This window comes from Schistocerca gregaria, chromosome 5 (assembly GCF_023897955.1).
Source record: "Schistocerca gregaria isolate iqSchGreg1 chromosome 5, iqSchGreg1.2, whole genome shotgun sequence".
Lineage (NCBI taxonomy): Eukaryota > Metazoa > Arthropoda > Insecta > Orthoptera > Acrididae > Schistocerca > Schistocerca gregaria.
This window is the reverse complement of record NC_064924.1, coordinates 137,856,800-137,876,049: the sequence shown is the minus strand read 5'-3', so window position 1 is coordinate 137,876,049 and position 19,250 is coordinate 137,856,800. Positions and strand designations below refer to the sequence as shown.

At 39.0% G+C, this 19,250-nt stretch overlaps 1 protein-coding gene across 1 annotated transcript in view; it reads left to right on the top strand.

Moving 5' to 3' along the window:
- LOC126272931 (beta-hexosaminidase subunit beta-like) overlaps nucleotides 1-19,250 on the top strand; it is a 117,949-nt gene that overhangs the window by 75,288 nt on the left and 23,411 nt on the right. The window contains exons 3-6 of the mRNA XM_049976228.1: nucleotides 4,740-4,867; nucleotides 10,313-10,518; nucleotides 16,810-16,925; nucleotides 17,840-18,047. Coding sequence (XP_049832185.1) covers nucleotides 4,740-4,867; nucleotides 10,313-10,518; nucleotides 16,810-16,925; nucleotides 17,840-18,047 — 658 coding nt within the window. The remainder of the gene's footprint in view (nucleotides 1-4,739; nucleotides 4,868-10,312; nucleotides 10,519-16,809; nucleotides 16,926-17,839; nucleotides 18,048-19,250) is intronic.

The following is a 19,250-nucleotide window of genomic DNA, read 5'->3' as shown; positions in this document are numbered from 1 at the left end:
CCATGTACCGGTCCCTTGGTGCCGCTAAGCAATTTGCCCACTGAGACATGCTCTCCACACTTTTAACCATCAATCTATGATTGCAGTCTACATTCATTATGGATAGCAAGAAAGGTAGCTGGATTTCATTCACTAGTTCATTTAACAGTTCCACTTCCTCTTCCATTATGTGGGCCAACGTCCGGCAGCTCTCCGGGACCAAAATCCATTCCCCAGTTTCCAACCTCACAGTAGCAGACAGTGTCATAATGGATCCTATTGCTACCCTTTGTCTTGCAGGCAAGCAGTTTCTACTTCATCTGGACATAGGGCACATTTCAGACACTAGCGTGAAGCCACTGTCATACCTATGCCTAAGCCTGGTAAGCTTCTAGCCACGACCCCATTTCTCTCACCAGCTATGTTTGTAAGATGATGTAACATATATACCCAGCTGGTATGGTGGCTCGAGTCTGACAATTTTCTAGCCACTGCATGGATTTGAGCATGCCGTTCTGCAGTTGTTTATTTCATCACTTTATCCATCATGTCATGAATGGTTTTCTGCAGAAATCCCAGACTGTGGCTGTGTTTTTTTTTTTGTGTGAAGAAAGCTTCACATACCTGCTGGAGGACTGGTATCCTCTGTACTCTCTACACATGTGGCTTCTGTGGCCACCTGCCCCGTTTCCTTCAGGAATTTCTAAAGCAGAGTTTTCAAGGTATAGGTGAGATCTGCCTTGTTGGACACCTTTATCCAAGAAAATGGTGTGCCACAGGGTTCCATTCCTGAGTGTCATCCTCTTTGCTATCACCATTAACACTATCATGGCCTGCCTCCTGCCAGGCATCTCTGGCTCCCATTTCATCCATGATTTTGCCATCTATTGCAGTTCTCCACAAAGTTGTCTCATTGAGCGATGTCTTCAGTGATGTCTCGACCACCTCCACTCGTGGAGCATAGACAGTGGCTTTTGTTTTTCCACTGATAAAACTGTTTGTATGAATTTCTGGCGGTGCAGTTGGTTTCTTCCACCGCCTTTATATCTTGGGCTTGTTGCTCTTCTATTTGTTGAAACTGTGAAATTATTGGGGCTCATACTCAATAGGAAACTTTCTTTATCCTCCCACGTGTCTTACGTGGCAGTCTGAGGTGTGGAGTCACTCAGTGTCCTACGTATCCTTAGTGGTACTTGCTGGGAACAAATCGTACCACCCTCCCCTGTTTGTACCAGTCCCTTGTCCATTCAAAACTAGACTACGGGTGTTTTTGTTTATGCATCTGCATGTCCATCCCTCTTACACCATCTTAATACTAGTCACTATCATGCCCTCTGTTTGGCCACTGGTGTCATTTACACTAGCCTGCTTGAGTGTCCGTATGCAGAAGCTGCGGAACTCCCGCTGTCCTACCACTGTGACTATCTCCTCAGTAAATATGCATGGTGTTTGTCTGGCATGTGTGACCACCCATCCTATGCCACCTCCTTCGATGACTCCTTTGATCAGCAGTATGGGGCACATCCTCCTTACCTGTTACCTCCTGGAGTAAGCTTTCGGCTCTTGCTCTGCCAGCTTAACTTTGTGCTACCTGCCCCACTCCCGGTGTATGTGAACTTTTCACCATCTTGTCTTCACAATCAACCTGTATTCACCTCGGCCCCCTTTCCCTACCTATGGACACTATTCCAGCCTCAGTCTATTGCCTTCAGTTTCACGACTTTCGCATGAAACTTTTAGATAGTACTCTTGTGTACACTGATGGCTCTGACTATGGTGTCTGGCGTGCCTTCATCATTGGCACATAAGTTTTTCAGTATTGCCTTCAGAGCACTGCTCTGTATATACAGCAGAGCTTTTTGCCCTGTATCAGGCCACTCAGTACATTCAACGGCACAGGTTTTTCAGTTTCATCACCTGCTCTAACTCTCTGTGCCCTTGAAAGCTTCTGTGTGCTGTACACCATCCATCCCCTAGTGCAATGGGTCCAGAGAAGCTGTCACTTGCTCACTCTTGATGATGTTTATGTGGGTCCCTGGTGATGTTGATCTTACAGGAAATAAGGCCACTGATGCTGCTGCCAAGGCTGCAGTCCTTGTACCTCAGCCTGCTAGTTCTTACATTCGCTCCGATGATCTGTGTTGCCATCTGTCCGCAGGTGATGTCCCTTCGTCATCACCACTGGCCCTCTCTTCATGGGAACAAGCTCCGGGTTATTAAACCTCTCCCAGTGTCTTGGATGACCTTCTCTCTGCCCTGTTGCCATGAGAAGATCATTTTAACTATGTTGCACATCGGGACTGTCTTTTTAGCCATCACCATTTGTTAAGTGGAGTTGCCTCACCAGTTTGTACTCACTGCTCTCAACCTTTGATGATCCACCATTTCCTGATGGAATGCCCTTTTTTAACCACTTACATTCTCGTTTGTGTTTGTTGTCTGAGTTATGGGCTGTTTTAGCAAACAACGCGCAGGCTGCCAACCAAGTTTTACTTTTTATCTGTCATATCAATATGGTGAAGGCCATTTAATTTTTAGTTCAGGACCTCCGTTTCTCAATGGCATATTTTATAGACTTTTCTCCATATCGCTGTTTTCAGCTGTCTTCTCTTCTGTTGTTTGGGATTAATATGTAGTCATTTTTAACCTCTCTCTTTGTCTTCATGTTCTACAGTTTTAACATGGGCACATATGACCCTAATTGTTTTTACCCTCTAAATCAAAACAAACAAACAATTATGGATTTGTTTTTCGTACTCATCTGTATAACTTACATTTTTCTACATTTATTGCCAGTTGCAATTCATCACCCAACTAGCAATTTTGTGTAAGTCATCTTGTATTACCCTACAGTCACTCGCCTTCGGTAACTTACCATACACCGCAGTATCATCAGCAAATGACGACAGATTGCTGCCCACTCTGTACGCCAAATCATTTATGTATATAGAGAATAATAGCACTCCTGTCACACTGCCCTGGAGCAGTCCTGATGATACTCTTGTCTCTGATGAATGATCGCTCTAGAGGACAACATACTGGGTTCTACTTCTTAAGAAGTGTTTGAGCCACCTGCTTATCTGGAAACCTATCATGTATGCTCATGCCTTCATTAACAGTTTGCAGTGGGGCACTGTGGTAAATGTTTTATAGAAATGTAGGAATGTCGAATCCTCTTTTTGCTCCTCATCCATACTTTGCATTATATCTTCTGACAGAAGGGCAAGCAGAGTTTCATATGTGCGATGCTTTCTAAAACCGCTCTGGTTGGTGGACTGAAGATTTTCCATCTTAAGGAAAATTATTATATTCAGATTGAAAATATATTAAGGGGCTACTGTTTGTAAAACCAAATGGAATTCCATCTGGACCTGCTGACTTATTTGTTTAAACTCTTTCTGTTGTTTACCTACATCAGATATGCTTGTTACTATGTCATCCATATGAGAATCTGTGTGATGGTCAGATGATGGTATTTTTGTATGAATCTTCTGCATGAACAATTTCTTAAATGCTAAGTTTAAGGCTACAGTTTTCGTTTTGCTCTTTACAACTGCCACACCAGACTGGTCAATGAAATGAGTGAGTGGATGGAAGCCTTAGACATGCTTAGTGATTTTATGTAGGCCCAGAATTTTTTTGGGTTGTCAGTCAAATCTTTTGTTAAGGTATGACAGGGTAGCCTGCAATTCTACTTATTTTGTTTTGCTCTCCCCCCCCCCCCCCCATAATATAAGGATACACTGTGCAATGTAGATATACACTTTAAGCTATGGTTTTCCAAGCAGAACAGTTCATTAATTTTCCATATCTCCAGTTGTGTCATTAAAAAATTAAAGAATAAAAAAAAAACCATAACCTATTTAGCAGAAGCAGCCAGAGGTGTCAGTCATGTGTGCACAAAGTGTGTTTGCTTGTGTGAATGTCTGGCTTCTTTTGTGAAGAAGTCTGTGACTGAAACCTCAATTTGTAACAGGTCTCTGCAACTCTATGTGTTGTCTTTACAGTGAGTAGCTATCCATCCTTTTCATAATTTTTATAATGCGTCTGCCACACATCAGTCAATGAGTGGTTGCCTCTCACTGATGTTGCATATTGTTTCATCCAGAAATTTCCACTATTTTGAGGGAAAACTAATGCAACTTGACATTTCTCCTTTCTTGTGAAGTGGTATTACTTTCGCAATTTTTGTTTGTTTGTTTATTTTTGAAATGTACCCCTCTTCCTTCTAACAGAATTACACATCCCTCTGTGTGCTACTGTCTGCAAATAATGTTGTTTGGGTATCTTGAATTATTCAGGAAATATTTTACTTCTTCCCACAATTATCAGTGTGAGTACATGAGCAGTAGTTGTAATTTGTTGTTAGTGTACTTTAAAGAAGTTATATGCAGTTAGGGGAAAAAATGACATATCATCAGTGGAGAATAAGTGATTGATGAACAAGCTTCTCCAATTTACTTACATTTTGTGACACTTTTGTGATTTTTATTGTGACTACTGTTTTTGAGAACCTAATTTCATCTTCAGATTGTCTAAGAGCAAACGCTGCAACTGTCAATAATGCCACATATAATGTTTGTTTCGGGGAGATGTGCTACAATCAAAACTTGTCACTATTCTATTTACAATATGGTATAACTGACTTTTAATCTTGCCCTTGGAAAACTGAAGCAGTTACTTGACAAACTTTGCTTTTGGATGATATTACAAATCAGTAATCTGTTGATTTTGTGTGTATAACAAGTTTCCTCTTGCAGATGAGCTGAGAATTAACAGTCCAGACCTGCCAGGAGCAATGCTTTTAACTTCTGCCTCGGTGTGGGGTATCCTGCGTGGTCTCGAAACATTCTCTCAAGTTGCTACACGGGTGAAGACTGCAGATGCTGTAAGTATCAGTGAAATGGTTCTAAGTTCACCTAAGGCACAGAGGCCTGCAATGTAAATTGTACATCTCTCTGTCCCAAGTATCTGAAAACCATGCAACTGTTCCTATATACTGCTATCAGTGATGTCATTTTGAACATACAACAGTATTGTAAAAGATTTGACTTGCATGTTGAAAGGTCTGTGAAGTCACACGTGAATTTCACAGTGACTGCATGCTGCTACAATCACATGTGTGCTCTTGTAACAGTAGTTCCCATCAAAATGCACCTCGAAAAGAAAGCAGTTGGATCCTAAAGTCACAAATGTTATTCTGTATTATGAATCAAAGGAATCACAAAAATTTTTGTCCAGTGAAATATTCTTTAATTACTATTGTTGCATTATCTCCACCTGCTGTCTCCCTGATAAGCAGTGGATGTACCACATTCATGCAGTGGTGCAGGAGATGCCCAGCATTTACTTTAGTATCTCAAAGCAGAATCCCTGTTTCCTTTGATACAGGTGATGCCAGTGTACTAACATGAGTTCTCCCAGTTACTAAACTGAAACAAACCTTAAATAGTTTCTCCAGTAAGTGTATGTATATCTTTGTGTATCTTTTAAATGGCATGTAATATATATCATAGTTTCTAGAGCTTTTGGGTTATATTGTGTACAAAAAATTAATTTGTAAAGTGACTAGGTAAATAGAGGCATGGCTATGCTTTCTTTCCAATAAAAAGACTAGTATAGTACAATGGAAGTATGTATCGAGTATGTTTATCGGCACATGAAAGATTTCAAAGTGGTGCAAAGACTGGCAACTTGTTTTAAACATACAACACTGTAAAACTGTGTACTTTGCACAGTACTTAAATGTACAACAGCAAAGGGTCAGAGTTCGAATTGGTCGAGTTGTACAAATAAACAGAATATAAAAATTTGTAGGGAAATGAATTGGAACACACAAGCTCAGACATAGATAAAACAGGTAGTTGACTTTGCCTCATTTGTAGAGTACTGGGAAAATGGAAGGAGTCTGCAAGGGAGATTGTATACAACCCATTCTAGAATACCGCCAAAGTGTGTGGGACCTTTACCAAATATGGCTAACAGGTGATACTGAATATATACAGAGAAGGGAAGTGTAAATTGAAGTATGTGTTTAACATACAGGAACTAATAGAAAAATGCGACCTGGGACAGATTCTTAAAGACATATAAATTGTAACACTGAAGTCTAGTTTCAAGAACCAGTATGAGGTAAGGAATGTCTTGCAGTCCACATGTTACTGAAACTAAATTTCTTGGGTTTCATTTTGAAGGAAATCTTAAATGGAATTCTCATATTGCATCCCTAAATTCAAAACTAGCAGACTGAGCTACGTAGTAAGAATTTTTTTGCAGCAACACTAGTGCTGAAACAGTTTAGGACATGTAAGTTTCTCACGTACACTCAGTATATTCGGAGAGATGTACACCAGACCAAACAATTTTCAGGAAACATAAATTAGTTATGGCTAATGAAACAAGCAAGTGCCAGAAAGCTATGCAAACCTTGCTTTAATCATCTAAAAATTTTACCCCTTCCTTGCATTCATTGAAGTAGTTACACATGTCAAAAAAAGTACACAGAGGGGAAAAAATCTGTGTTACTCTAAACTTGTCCTGAATCCAATATTAAATTGGCCCATTACTTGGCAAGCTAAATTTTGTTCACTAAATGACAATCTTCTTCGTTTCCTTTTGCCTTTATCATGTTCCTACAAGGGGTTGGCTTGGTTGTTTTCTAATTTAGCAGTCTTCATGTTAGGGAGTGGCCAGCCAGATCTCCTTCTGTCACCATTCCTTTGCACCCCTTCAGTGTGGGATGGAATCTGTGTACCTCAACTGGCTGTGTGTAATGTTATTCATTGCAAAATTGTGAAACTTTTCTGGATCTCTGTGAGTCATATAAGTGGAGCGGAAAATGGGTACCACCCTGCCATTCACCTAGTCAGATGTGAGGAAACCACCTAAACATCACATCCAGGCTGACCAGCACACTGGCTTTAGTCAGTTATCTGCCAGGGTATTTGATCCAGGGCGAGCACTGGTCCCCGAATCCCGGAAGTGGTGTCCTAACATCTGTGGCTATCTGGAGTGGCATTTACTAAATGACAATGTGAACTGTATCAAATTCTTTCCTGAAAACGAGAAAAACTGTGTCGATAAAGGTGCCTTTGTCTATGATGCCCTAGATATTATTGACAAAGAGAGTGATGAGAATTTAGCAAGATTTCTGCAGTATCTATGCTGATTTTTTTTGTAGAGAAGGTTTTAGTTCTCCAAAAACAACATAATGTGAGAGGTTATATTCCATAATTATGCTGCAGGTTTATAATTACTTTCATCTGTACTATGACCATTCTTGAAAATAGGAATGACCTGCATGATGTCCCTCCCCCTCCTCCCTCCCCACCCCACACCCCACCCCCACCCCCACCCCCACCCCCACCCCCACCCCCTGCCCTTCCAGTCTCTAGGTGTCATTCATTGTCCAGAGATGTACAGTGAACTGGTGCTAGATAGGAACCCATCTCACAGGTATCTTATCTGGTCCAGAAGCCTTTCCATTATTAAGCAGCTGCAGCTGCTTTTCTATTCCATGCTAATTTGTATAAATATTTGCATTTACAGCATTTACGCAGTGGTTGGAAGGAGGAAGTTGTTGTGAACAGATGAAACTAAAGGCCTCCAGTCATAACTGTTGGTCTCTGATTGTGCAGTAGGGCGGCACATAAAACTACTGTAGAACACGTGAAATATTAGTTCACTTGACTACATAAATGAATAAAAGATTACTGGATAATTTCAATCTGTCATTAACTAGCACCACATCCCTTGATGCACTAATTAACAAACTATTTTCCTACTGTATGAAAAGCATCATTTTCAAAGTACATTCCATCAGAAACTGTAACAGTCACTATCCTACTCAGTGATGTTCACTGCTATAGCCGAGGTCTCGGATTGGGCAAGGTCTGGTATGCTCGACACTATCTTGACCTCAACACGAGGGTGCTGCAGAGCTTATAGAGAAGACATGGTCTTCAGGAGTACCTCCCATATGTCATTACTGGTTGCAGCAAGCCCTCACTTATATCTGTGGTATTGTTTCATGTTGCCAACTTTGGTGTGGCAACATGATCTCTGTACGATACCACAGAAACATATTATGATCTTCCACAGTGAAAAAAACTCCAGAAGCCTGAATACAGTTTTCTGGGCTTCTGGTTCCATCCCAGCATAGTCACTGAGAGACTGAATATATTTCAATCTGCTCACTGACTTTACAGTATTCTAAAACTTATGGTTTTTTTGTCTGATTGGTTGGCCAAATTAGTTTGAAATTCATTGAACACTTTTCTGATCGCTCTCCTTATCCTCATTTTCAGTTCATTTGGCTTTTGCTTGTTAGCTAGGCTTTGATGTTGCTCAAATCTGTGAAGAAACCCTCTTTGCTTTTGTAGAAACTTTCTGACATAGCTATTAAACCACAATGGGTCTGTCCCATCTTTCCTCCCCAAGAAAGGAACTAATAATTCCAAAAATTAGGACAGTTTCTTGTACACTGATGTCTGTTGGCAGTATTAAAATGTTTGAAGGATATGAGCTTAGAAGTGATGTGGAAAAATGAAATAACTTTATAGGAAACTAAAATGGCAATGAGAGCTTTTACTAGTGAATGTATTTATTATGGCCTAGTGGCCCTTACTTTTTGCATATGCCTTGTTTTTACTGCACAATGCCATCTGTTACTAAAAATAGACTGTTTCAGATGAACTGTAATTAACACAATGACAGTGCAGCCAAATAATTTCCATGTAAAGTTCATCTATTTGTCTCTGGTTCAGATTGGACTTCTGTATTCTGATCAAAATCTTTAACAAGCTTGTACTAGGCTTACTGCAGAAACTGGGACTACCCACAAATGCAGATGAAAATTAAAAAATCATATTAAATAATACTTTTACACTGAGGTGTTTGCAACTTGGATCATCCACACTTGGGTGTTAATCATACAAAAATGTGTTGACTCTGAATTGAATTGGCGTACAATCAATAAATGCACTTTTAATCTGAACAAAACTTAGTACCTCTTGTAAATGTTGCCAATTACTACACACAGTTGAGCCTGACAGTACCTTAGGACTCTATTTTGACTTCAAATTTGCTTGGAAATAGCTTACCTGGTCACCAAATATGGAATGTTCTGAACCATCATTAGTCAAATCTGTAGTCCAGCCTTGGAGCAGATTGTGCCAGTCATGAAGGTTTGATGAGATTAAATTTTTCATTGCTTTAAACAGGATAGCACTCATTATTTATGTGTAGCTGAAAAATGAGAGGGAAGGTAAGTCCGTTCATACCTGTGAAGCCTTATATTTTATTGGATGACTTAGCTTCTCCTGTTGACATTTAACACTGAATACTCTCTGAAATCATAACACCATTTGTGTTACAGATTGTCTGCACCAATGTGTGTTTTCACTGCATTGGTAATCACTTCAGAGGAAAAAATGGGATGTTTACTCATAACACACAAATAATTTCCATCTGATCTGCTACTCCACCATTTCTTCAAAAATAAAGCTCTTTTTTTTTAAATCCCGACATATCACCCATTCCTAGGTAGTGACCACTGTTTATAACAAACTTTCTCAGTGTGTGATTATGTTTGATTGAATGAAAATTAGAGACTGAAAAGCTGTTTTATCTGTTGCAGTTCAGTTGATAGACATGTAATTTGACATTTCTTTGCTGCATATTAATATTGTAATCAATTTGAATTATTGGTTAATGACTAAGTTAACAAAGGATATTACTTTTTCGAGTGAGGGAATGCGAATTTTTCCTGTATTTTTAAATTTGGTATTTTGTAATTTATCTAAGTAATTTCTACCTGTTTACCATGTTCACCCCCCCCCCCCCCCCCCCCCAATCTCCAACCTCCCACCATCATCACCCATATATCTACAATGTGCTCATGTTTGTGTTATCCCTATCTCTATTTCTCTATTACTATCCCTGTGTTTTTTCTTCTTCTGCTGTTGTTCCTCCCTCATCCTAGCCATAACATCATTCCTATTTCCAGCCTCTTCTGCATTTATTTATGTGTCCAGTCCGCGAGTAAAGGCACACTTGCCACTCAAGCTGGGCCTCAGACTTGCAAGCCTTATCATGCTTGTGCATGCAGGTCTGTGGCACATATGCATGTTATGAAGACTGATTGCTGCTCTGTAAAGGTAGACATCTTGTTTGAGTGCTTATTGCTCAGTGATCCTTGTACACAGCGAGTGGTTATATTTACCAAAATCGTTGGTTGAACTCTATCAAAGATCTGCATTCACCACATTAATGTAATTGTTTTAACACAAATATGAGCAGGTAAAACAACATTGTTCTGTCTTTATTGTTTCAGCTTATATTGGATAATCTAGCAATAGCAGACATCCCTCGTTTCAGCCACAGAGGTCTGCTTCTTGACACATCCCGTCATTTCATTCCAGTAAGCTACATAAAGAAGACTTTAGATGCAATGGCCTATAATAAAATGAATGTTTTTCATTGGCATATTGTTGATGATCAGAGCTTTCCTTACCAGAGTGCTGCTTTTCCCCTTCTAAGGTTAGTAACCTGCTGTGTGCTGTTTATATTTATTTACTAAGACTAAGATTGCTCTGAGTGTAAAACTATGTGAAAGTGTACTTTGTAAAAATGAATAAAAAAAAAAAACAAAAAAAAAAAACCAACTGATCAGGTGTGAGTAGGCATCACACACTGAGGGTTTTTGCAAACTTAATTGTGTATATAGAAAGTTCATGCATTCTGGGATTGAGAACCTTGACCATTTTTTTTTCTGTTATCAATTATGTCACTGGCAAGATATTGGTCCTGGTGGTTCTAAGATTTTCAAGACTCTTTTAATTTCAACATTATAGACGTGACAAAATCATACAGGAGGAAGGCAATGATTATTGTAATAATCAGTAGTTCTCCATTCAGGCTGTCTGGGTCACAATGGCAAAAGTTAAACATCAGGCAAAGAATGACTTCGTTGCTCGTATGACATGTTTCGGAATTTATTCCTCATCTAACATCCAGGAGCAATTATAGCATTTACCGTGTTTCAAATAGCATGTGAAACAAACATTTTCAGCAGACACAGACAGTCAGATGGACAACAAACCCTACGAGGGTTCCATATTTGTTGATTGAGGTAGAGAACCCTAATGATGATTATTTCATGTTCAATAGCAACAGAGTGAGGAGAGGTACAGAGGTAGAAATTGTAAGTATTAGTTTCACAAAAAATGTAGAAAAATGAATTTAAAACATGTTACTGATGGTGAAAAGAAGGTTTTAAAGATTGTCAGGACAAGGATGCTTCAAAGCTATATTTAAGTGTGAGAAATGAAATACACTGCTCTCCAAGGCAGGCATGAAATTCTTGAAAACCGTACTATTCCAGTAATGCACAAAAATCAATGTTTAATAATGATAGGTGGAAACAATAACCAATGTGGAAGCGTACGTGCAGGAGAAATTGAATGCATCACAAACAGTGGAAAAATAAACATTAAAGCCTCTGCATCTAAATATGATGATTGTTGTCTGCTTTGCAAAACATGTGTAATGACACAGTGAAAATTTAGAAGAAGAACAAAAGCTGCGTAGGTTGAAAAAATGCAGTCAAAAAAATTTCATAGATATTTGTGTTCTCAATTTCCCAGACTGGTGGCAATTTCTGTTATGGATAACGTACTGCTGAGGGTGAACTATGATGTGGTGGTGGATATTCATAAAGAATGCACTGATTTACCAAAAATGGCTGTGCTGTGTTATTGTAGTAGGGGCGGAAGATGTGTACTTGAAGTAGGCCAGTGCCTTTATTAAAAAGCTGCTTGCTACACTGCAGTTACTACGGTTTACTAATGTAATACCTATCATTAATATCTGCAGCCACCTTGTCTCAGTTGGCTACTTCAATTAAACTTTATCATATAGACAGAATTTTTCTTATCTGCATGGTAAAGCATAATACTTACTACTTAAACAATGGGATATGACCTGTCAAGCTGGTCATGTGTTGATAGAGAAATTAGTTTCTGGTTAGTTAAACTCAAGAATGTCCATAAAAAAGTTTAAATATATTATGTTCCTAAACACTGAGACATGATAAAGAATTCATTCCACTGTGCATGGAGTGCATCTGAATAAATTTGGCATGAAGAAGTAAATAAAGCAACAAATAAATATGAAAGCAAACCAGTGATTGTCATAAACGCACCTGCCAGAAAAACTGGTGAGAAGGATCAACTCACCCAGATCTTGTCCAGTGGCAACAATCTGCAGGAAGTGACTTATCCAGAGTGAAAGTTCATCCTAGTAACAATATAAGCTGTTCTGCTTTAAAAGCTTCAGACAGCCCAAAGACCGAGTGAGGTGGTGCAGTGGATAGCACACTGGACTCAGATTTGGGAGGACGACGTTTCAATCCAGTGTCGGGCCATTATTTAGGTTTTCCGTGATTGCCCTAAATCGCTTCAGGGAAAGGGCGGGATGGTTCCTTTTAAAGGGCATGGCTGACTTCCTTCCCCATCTTACCTAAATCTGATGAGACCGGTGACCTCGCAGTTTGGTCTCACACCCCCCCCCCCCCCCCCCCCCCCACCCCAACCCAAAACTTAGAATACTTCACCAGAATATCCAAGATCTGTTCTATAAATTGTACCAGTTTGTAGTGAATATAGAAGAATTGGAAGGTATAAATGGTGTTCACATTCTTTGCCTGATAGAACATAACATCACTACTGGCGTTGAGTCTCTCTATTCCCAGCTATGTTTTAGGTCTATATTATTGCAAGAAACATAGGAGAGGAGGAGGAGGAGGAGGAGGAGGTTAAAAAAATCCAGTCTATATTGCACTATATGTCAAAAAATTCTGTATGGAGCTTCATTTTTGAGCGTGTGTTGTTAAATTTTCAGAGACAGTTTCGAAATTTGCTGTCATAGCTGTACACAGCACATCCTCTGGGATGTATTTGCTAAGAAATTAGAATCTATCTTACACTCTCTCATAAGAAAGAGTTCAAACGTATTATGCTTTTCCCTTAGGAGGTTTTTTTAGCAAAACTGCAGTTTCTTACAGCACGTTGACAAAATATTTGTCAATCAGAGTAAAGTTAACAGTATTTTTGTTGAAAATGTTATAAGTGGTCTGTCTGATCATGATGGATAAAAGCTTACCTTTAACAGCTTCAATATCCTCCAATGTGATACTAGGCCTCAGTGGAAAACTGCAATAAGCTATACAGGTTGGCAGATCTGCCTCAGGGTAACTAACTGGAGACCTGTCTATTGTGCAAGTGATACGAATTCAAAATACAGTTTATTCAAGATTGAGGTAGCGGCAGTTTTTGAAAGTCTATTTCCTGAAAGGACATACGGAATCTAACCTACAAGGAATGGCGGGTTACTTGGAGCATAAGATTATCCCACAAAGCGAAGAGACAACTGTACAAAGCATCAAAATGTTCTGTGAATCATTCACAGCTAAGTCATTATAAACCCTTCTCTAAAATTGAAGGCATAGTCATCAAAAAATGCAAGATTACGTGCTTCGGATCTGAAATTACAAACGCAAGTAATTAAATCAAAGTGATCTGGAATGTAATGGCAAAGAGAAAATGGAAATGATGAAAAACATTGTTTTAAATGTTAACAATTCAGCCATAACTGACAGCAGAGAAGTAGTTGAAATTTTTAACAGCACTTTTTAGCTTCCACTGTATAAGTTTGAAATGCTTGTGCTGACAAAGCTGCAGATGTATTAACATGTAACTACCCTGAACCACAATAAAATTAAAAAAAAAATCTTTTCAAACAACTTGGGATGATGCATTTTGTCATTCATAACTCAGGTCAGTACAAAAAAAAATTGCTTGTATCATGGCCATAACAGTGGAAGACAAGGTGATCACCATCCTGAACTGAAGCTTTTGGTACTCATACACTGGTACTATGAGTGATTTTCAAAACAAAAGGGTATGATTGAAGTCTTTATTCAAGAGTAATCACCAGAGGCCCATGCACAACTATCACACTGTTTCACAAGCCAAAGGATTCTGTGTCCCAGAATGCCTGTGACTGTAATAGGAGACAGTCCTGTACTGTGCCCTTCAATTCATTGTCAGTCAAAGCACTTCCCTTTAAGACGTGGTGTTTCTTTTTATTTTTTAGTGAATCAAATACATGGAAAGCTGCAGGGTAACAGGTCTGGGCTCTGTATGGCTGATGATCAAGCTGCTCCCACTTGAACATGGCGAGTACACTGTGTGTGACTGGAGACTTGTGAATGTGTGTTATTGTGGAGCAGAATCCACGAGCAGCACAGACTTTTTTTTTTTTTACGTGCATAGACTATGGAGTACCTCTTGCCTGTTGAGGGCATAGCTTTGGCTTTTTTAGGGGAAGTAATGATGCATGTTTCCATTGTGTGCTGCTGTCCCACTTTGCATCTGGCTCAAAGTAATGGCACCAGCTCTCGTCACCGGTGATGTTCTGCTCCAGGAAAGTGGGATCTTCATGATACTGGAATAAGCATCCCAGGTCCTTTTGCAGTGCACACTTTCTAATAACTTAACACTGGTTCCCACCATCACTGTCAACATTCGCCAGTCATTTCTTACCAGGTCGCTCACCTTATCAGTAAGTTTGCCTGGCCGGGTCTCATGTCATCATTCAAACACGCCCAGCCTTTACAAAAACACACATTCAAATTTCTCACTGACTTGTAAGAAACAGTCTCCACAATATAAGGCACTCAAGTGGCAACGAATACTGGCTGGGTTAACTCGTTCAACAGTCAGAGATCAACATCTACATCTACATACATACTCCGCAATCCACCATACGGTGCGTGGCGGAGGGTACCTCGTACCACAACTAGTATCTTCTCTCCCTGTTCCACTCCCAAACGGAACGAGGGATAAATGACTGCCTATATGCCTCTGTATGAGCCCTAATCTCTCTTATCTTTGTGGTCTTTCGCGAAATGTAAGTTGGCAACAGTAGAACTGTACTGCAGTCAGCCTCAAATGCTGGTTCTCTAAATTTCCTCAGTAGTGATTCACGAAAAGAACGCCTCCATTCCTCTAGAGACTCCCACCCGAGTTCCTGAAGCATGATCATCAAACCTACCAGTAAAAAATCTAGCAGCCCACCTCTGAATTGCTTCTATCTCCTCCCTCAATCTGACCTGATAGGGATCCCAAAGCTAGAGCAGTACTCAAGAACAGGTCGTATTAGTATTTTATAAGCGGTTTCGTTTGCAGATGAACCACATCTTTCCAAGATTCTACCAATGATCCGAAGACTACTATCTGCCTTTCCCACAACTGCCATTACATGCTTATCCCACTTCATATTGCTTTGCAATGTTATGGCCAAATATTTAATCGATGTGACTGTGTCAAGCGCTACGCTACTAATGGAGTATTCAAACATTACAGGATTCTTTTTCCTACTCATCTGCATTAATTTACATTTATCTATACTTAGAGTTAGCTGCCATTCTTTACACCAATCACAAATCCTGTCCAAGTCAAACACTGACGACACTTTGCTGCTCTTCAGGTGTCATTATGTTATGTGAATGCTGTGAAGTCCTCACACAAACTGCTGTGTTAAATAGATGGAAAACACAACTGCCTGTTCTCTCCTGTGCCCTCTGCCACACACAATCACAACAACTCTGGGCATTACATTTACATCCTGAGATATCTCACTACATAATTGTAAAGCAGAATATGCAAATGTCAACCAGTTTGGTTGTTATGACCTTTCGTATCTTTTAATTTGAACACTCATCATGTGGTGGGGGAAGGATGGTTAACTGATAGCTACAGAATTGGGAGGCTATGCTGGATGGGGAAAAAGAAAGAGGAGAGAAGCAGAAAAAGGGAAAGGACTATGCCTATGAGCTGGCAGGGATGGAAGGCATATGAGAGGCTGGAGTAGGGGTAGGAAATGGGATAAAGGTAGATAGAGGATAGGGACTAGCAACAGTTGAGACTGGGGGTTAAAACAGTTCTGCTGTGAAATCCAGACAAAAGAAGATGCTACCCACATATGGTTGATCTGTTATTTTTGAATATTTTAGTCACATCTGGGCACTGCATTTTAATGCATATTTTGAGTATATTTTTAATGATAAATGTTTCACATTTGGGAGCCAATGGATGTTGCACGAAAGGAGTAACTGCCTGAAAGGAATTTTTGAAATAGTGGTTCTTCTGGTGGACTAGGTTCATTTTAAGTAGCGGTTGCTGTTCAGCAGTGCATTTGTTGTTTTGACAGAGAATTGGTTCAAATAAGCTCTTATAGGTCAGCTGACAGAATTCTCCACAACATAGTTTTATCTGCTAGGAACTGGTGCCAAATGTGAAGAGGCATTTTGACTGCTTCCAAGAGATGATCATTGATTGCTGCTGAAGGCATCATACTGATGGAGGTTTTAAAGCAGTGGTATTGCATTTTGTCTAATTTGGTTGGTGCCAAGTTGATAAATCTGTGTTAAAATTCACACTGTAATCTAATTCAGACTGCACAAACAGCTAATAAGACATGAGCTGTTAGAGAATGTGAAACCTTGCAAACATGGACCAGTGCACAGAGAACATTTATTGCCTGAAATATTTATGCTGTCATATCTAAATATTATATAAAGTAATTTTCAAGATTAAAAAATTGTCTACAGTAATAAATGTGGTCATAAGCAGAGGTTCTGTGTTTTGTTTTGCTTGATTAACTGGCGTTTAATGTTATTTCCTTTTATTTAAATTAACATATTTCAACTCATTGTTGGTTGATATTCTTTACTTGCTGTAAATGAAAACTTCCCCTAATCTTTTTCAGTGAAAAAGGTTCTTATGACCCTGAGAGATTCGTATACAGTCCTGCTGATGTTGCTGAAGTAATTGAGTATGCGCGTGTTAGAGGAATAAGAGTTGTTCCAGAATTTGATACTCCAGGTATGTAATTAAAAATGTGTATACTTTTTCGTACTTAGTTTATTGACATATGTTTTATAGTATTACATCTTCTATAAAACTACATATTCTGAACTTTTGTATTGCTTATTAATTTTACACAGTTAGATACATTTCATGAAGGAAAAATCTCTTTGTGTGAGAGAGAATGATGTATATAATATGCTATCACTCTGCAATGTTCCATATTTGTATAATCACTACAAAACTCTGACCCTCAAGTATCCAGAATTGGTATAAATTGTGAATTCTCCACTTACCTGTGTGCCATTATTGATTACACTTCAGATTTCACATACTGCTTCCTTCATTGTCTTATTTCATGCATTCCAAAAGTTATTCTTCCACAAAGTAACTGATGTCCTCAAAAGCCCCCATTTGAGTCTTTTTACCTCTTCAGCCAGTGGAGCTCAAAATTTGACATGATCCAGTGATTTCCATTATTTAGAAAAAGAACCGTGAATGCTACATTTGACATTAATGTTTGTCCCACAAAGATGCATACCAGCATAGTTAGGTAGCACATTGGGAGACATTTTAAACACCTAGAACCAATCTATATTAAATGGTTTTAACACACATCAGACACAAGTAACATAAATATATTTTTGTAAATTTGCCATTGTAACAGGACTGGTTTAGTTTAGTTCATCTGGGTGACCTTATTGCAGTTATTGACATAGTTTTCTGAACCAGTTTTAATTTATTTAATTTATTTAGTCTTTAATTTGTTGTTCTTGTACAAGAGGGACCCACAATGATACAGCAAATACCTTGTTTAATCAAGAGAACACCCCTTAGTCTGTCAGAGATATGAAATATTACTAAATTGCTGCTTATAGAGATGGAGATGAAATTTAATCATAAAGTGACCATATTTATATATCATCCTTCAGGACACACAAGATCATGGGGAGAAGCTTATCCTGATCTGCTGACACCGTGTTACAATGCAACTGGTTCTCCAGATGGCACATATGGACCAATTGACCCCACAAAGAACTTTACATATGAATTTCTTCAGACATTATTTGAAGAAATTGTAAATGTTTTCCCCGATGAGTACTTTCATCTTGGTGGCGACGAAGTAGGATTTGAATGTTGGTAAGTACAGAATGAACCATGCACCATGATGATTAATTTTAGGCTAAGACAAAATATGTGAAGCCTTTTAGAAAAGTATCTGAGCTTAAATTTTCCTTGCATAGTAATGGCTTTCCTAGGTGGAGGAGGTCAGTTGTAAATTTTTGTCCTGTCATTGGTTGCAACATTGGTTATTTGGTAGCAGCTGAGACACCCACTGTATTCACTGAAGTCCTGGTTTATTCCAGATGAGTAAATGTGTGCAGCAAAGATGCTGCAGCAAGTTTTATAAAAAGTTTCACATCTTCAAAATGAATCAATTTTGTAGATGTTTGCAGATGTCACGTAGACATAAAAATAAGAATGGTTCAAACAGTTCCTAAGTCAGTGGAGACCACTGCAGAGTGATCAGCATTCTAAGAGGCCATAGATATTCATAGTATAGCTGTTGCTGATAAGATGTGAAATCTGATATAAGAGTTTGTTGGATGATTGTGTGGAATATTGCTGTCGAGTTACAGATCATTAAGTTTTTCCAGGAGGTGGTAATTGATTTTAACCATAATATGCCATAGATCCTTGAACAAAAAACATCAAATCTGATTGATGTCCATCTGTTGTAGAGTTGTAGAAAACATTCTGAGCTCAAATGTTAAGAGTTATCTTCAACTTACATGACCACCTCTAAGCCAAATATGGATTTCGAAAACATGTCTCGTGCAAAACTCAACTTGTACGGTTCTCTCGTGACATTTTGGAAGTAGTGGATCAGGGATGTTTGCAATATTCATTGACTTCTTAAAAGCATTTGACACTTTAATACACAAACATTTATTTATGTATGTATGATCATATGGGATGTAAGAAAAAGATGAGTGGTTTGAGAATTTCATGGTAAGGAAGACATAGCATGTTTTATCTTGGATGGAGAACCAATGACAGAAGTAGAAGTAACTTCAAGTGAGACCCAAGGAGACCTCATGGCTCATATCCCTATAATAGACCTAGATGCAAGACCTATCCCATACATCCTCCTACAATCACCTACTCCAGTCCGATCACTAACATCACCTATCCGATCAAAGGCAGGGCTACCTCTGAAACAAGTCTTGTGATTTACAAGCTAAGCTGCAACCTCTGTGCTGCATTCTATGTAAGCATGACAACCAACAAGCTGTCTGTCTGCATGAACGGTCACCGACAAACTGTGGCAAAGAAACAAGT